This window comes from Penaeus monodon, chromosome 27 (genome assembly GCF_015228065.2).
Source record: "Penaeus monodon isolate SGIC_2016 chromosome 27, NSTDA_Pmon_1, whole genome shotgun sequence".
Lineage (NCBI taxonomy): Eukaryota > Metazoa > Arthropoda > Malacostraca > Decapoda > Penaeidae > Penaeus > Penaeus monodon.
The window spans coordinates 16399265-16400442 of NC_051412.1; the positions used below are offsets into that span (position 1 = coordinate 16399265).

The 1178-nt window shown below is 33.0% G+C and overlaps 1 protein-coding gene across 1 annotated transcript in view; it reads left to right on the forward strand.

The window, feature by feature from the left end:
• LOC119590629 (RNA-binding protein 34-like) overlaps nucleotides 1-1178 on the forward strand; it is a gene marked incomplete at its 5' end in the record, with an annotated part of 8781 nt that overhangs the window by 6271 nt on the left and 1332 nt on the right. The window contains 3 exon segments of the mRNA XM_037939308.1: nucleotides 195-382; nucleotides 642-760; nucleotides 983-1069. Coding sequence (XP_037795236.1) covers nucleotides 195-382; nucleotides 642-760; nucleotides 983-1069 — 394 coding nt within the window.

The following is a 1178-nucleotide window of genomic DNA, read 5'->3' on the forward strand; positions in this document are numbered from 1 at the left end:
CTAGTAACCTAAGACAGACATCATACCCTCTGTATCTTTTGAGTGTTGCTGCATTTATTTTGCATGCTAGACTGGTGAGCTGTGTATGATGTCTTCCAGCATATGTTAACCTTAACTCTTTATTTTCATTCATATTTGTACATATTCACAAATGTAAATGCATCATATATTATGCATCAAATAATCTCCAACAGAAAGAGTTTGCAGTTCCAGCAAGCTTCCCAGTGTTCCTATGTGAAGTTTAAGAGTGCAGAATCAGCAACAGCAGCATTAGATGCCAACAATAAGATATTTCGGGGATTCAGTATTGTAGTTTTTAGTGCTTGTGGAAATCGAAGTGTCAGTGGCAAAGCCTCGGTATTTGTGGGAAATGTTCCAGTTGGTGAGTAGTTTAAAAATCTTTTCAGTATATATATTTATCTATTGTATTATCACATCACTTCATTCTAGATCTGAATTATAAGCAGTGATTTATGCAAATTAATTCTGTACTATTATTAAAACTATGATTTTTTTTCTCACTCTCTATTAAAAGTAATATATCAGAAGCATCAGTCAAGGTCCTTTGATATTTGTTTTATGAAAATTATTCTGTATATCACTTTCACCATTTTTATATGTGTTCTTTTCTCTTCTGAAAGACACCAATGAAGAAGAGCTCGAGAAGATATTCCAGGAGTGTGGTGAGGTTGAAAGTGTGCGAATATTTCGTGAAAGCAACTCTGACACTGAGAGAGCAATTGCCTATGTTAACTTTGAGGTAAGTATCAATACCCATACTTAGTCTTTTTTCTGCTTTATTATTGTTATTATTCTCATCTCTTCTGCATAATTGTGTTGTTTTTGTAGCTTTGCATTTCCCCCTCTATCTTTACATCTCCATTTTCTTTCCTCTTACCTAGTTCCCCTTTAATGATAGTACTAATCATAGTAACAAATATAGTATTGTATATGGTGATAAATATAACCTTTATTTTTTCAGACTCCAGAGGCCATTGCACATGCTATCAAGAAGAACAACACAAGGCTTAGGGGTCAGGGCTTAAGAGTACAACGTTATTCATTACAGGTATGGAAGAAATTTGTGTACAAATAGAAATCAAGTATAACTGATGTTGAAAATATTTAATATACAGATAATTAAACACAACAAAAAGTGAATAGATATATGCATCGTT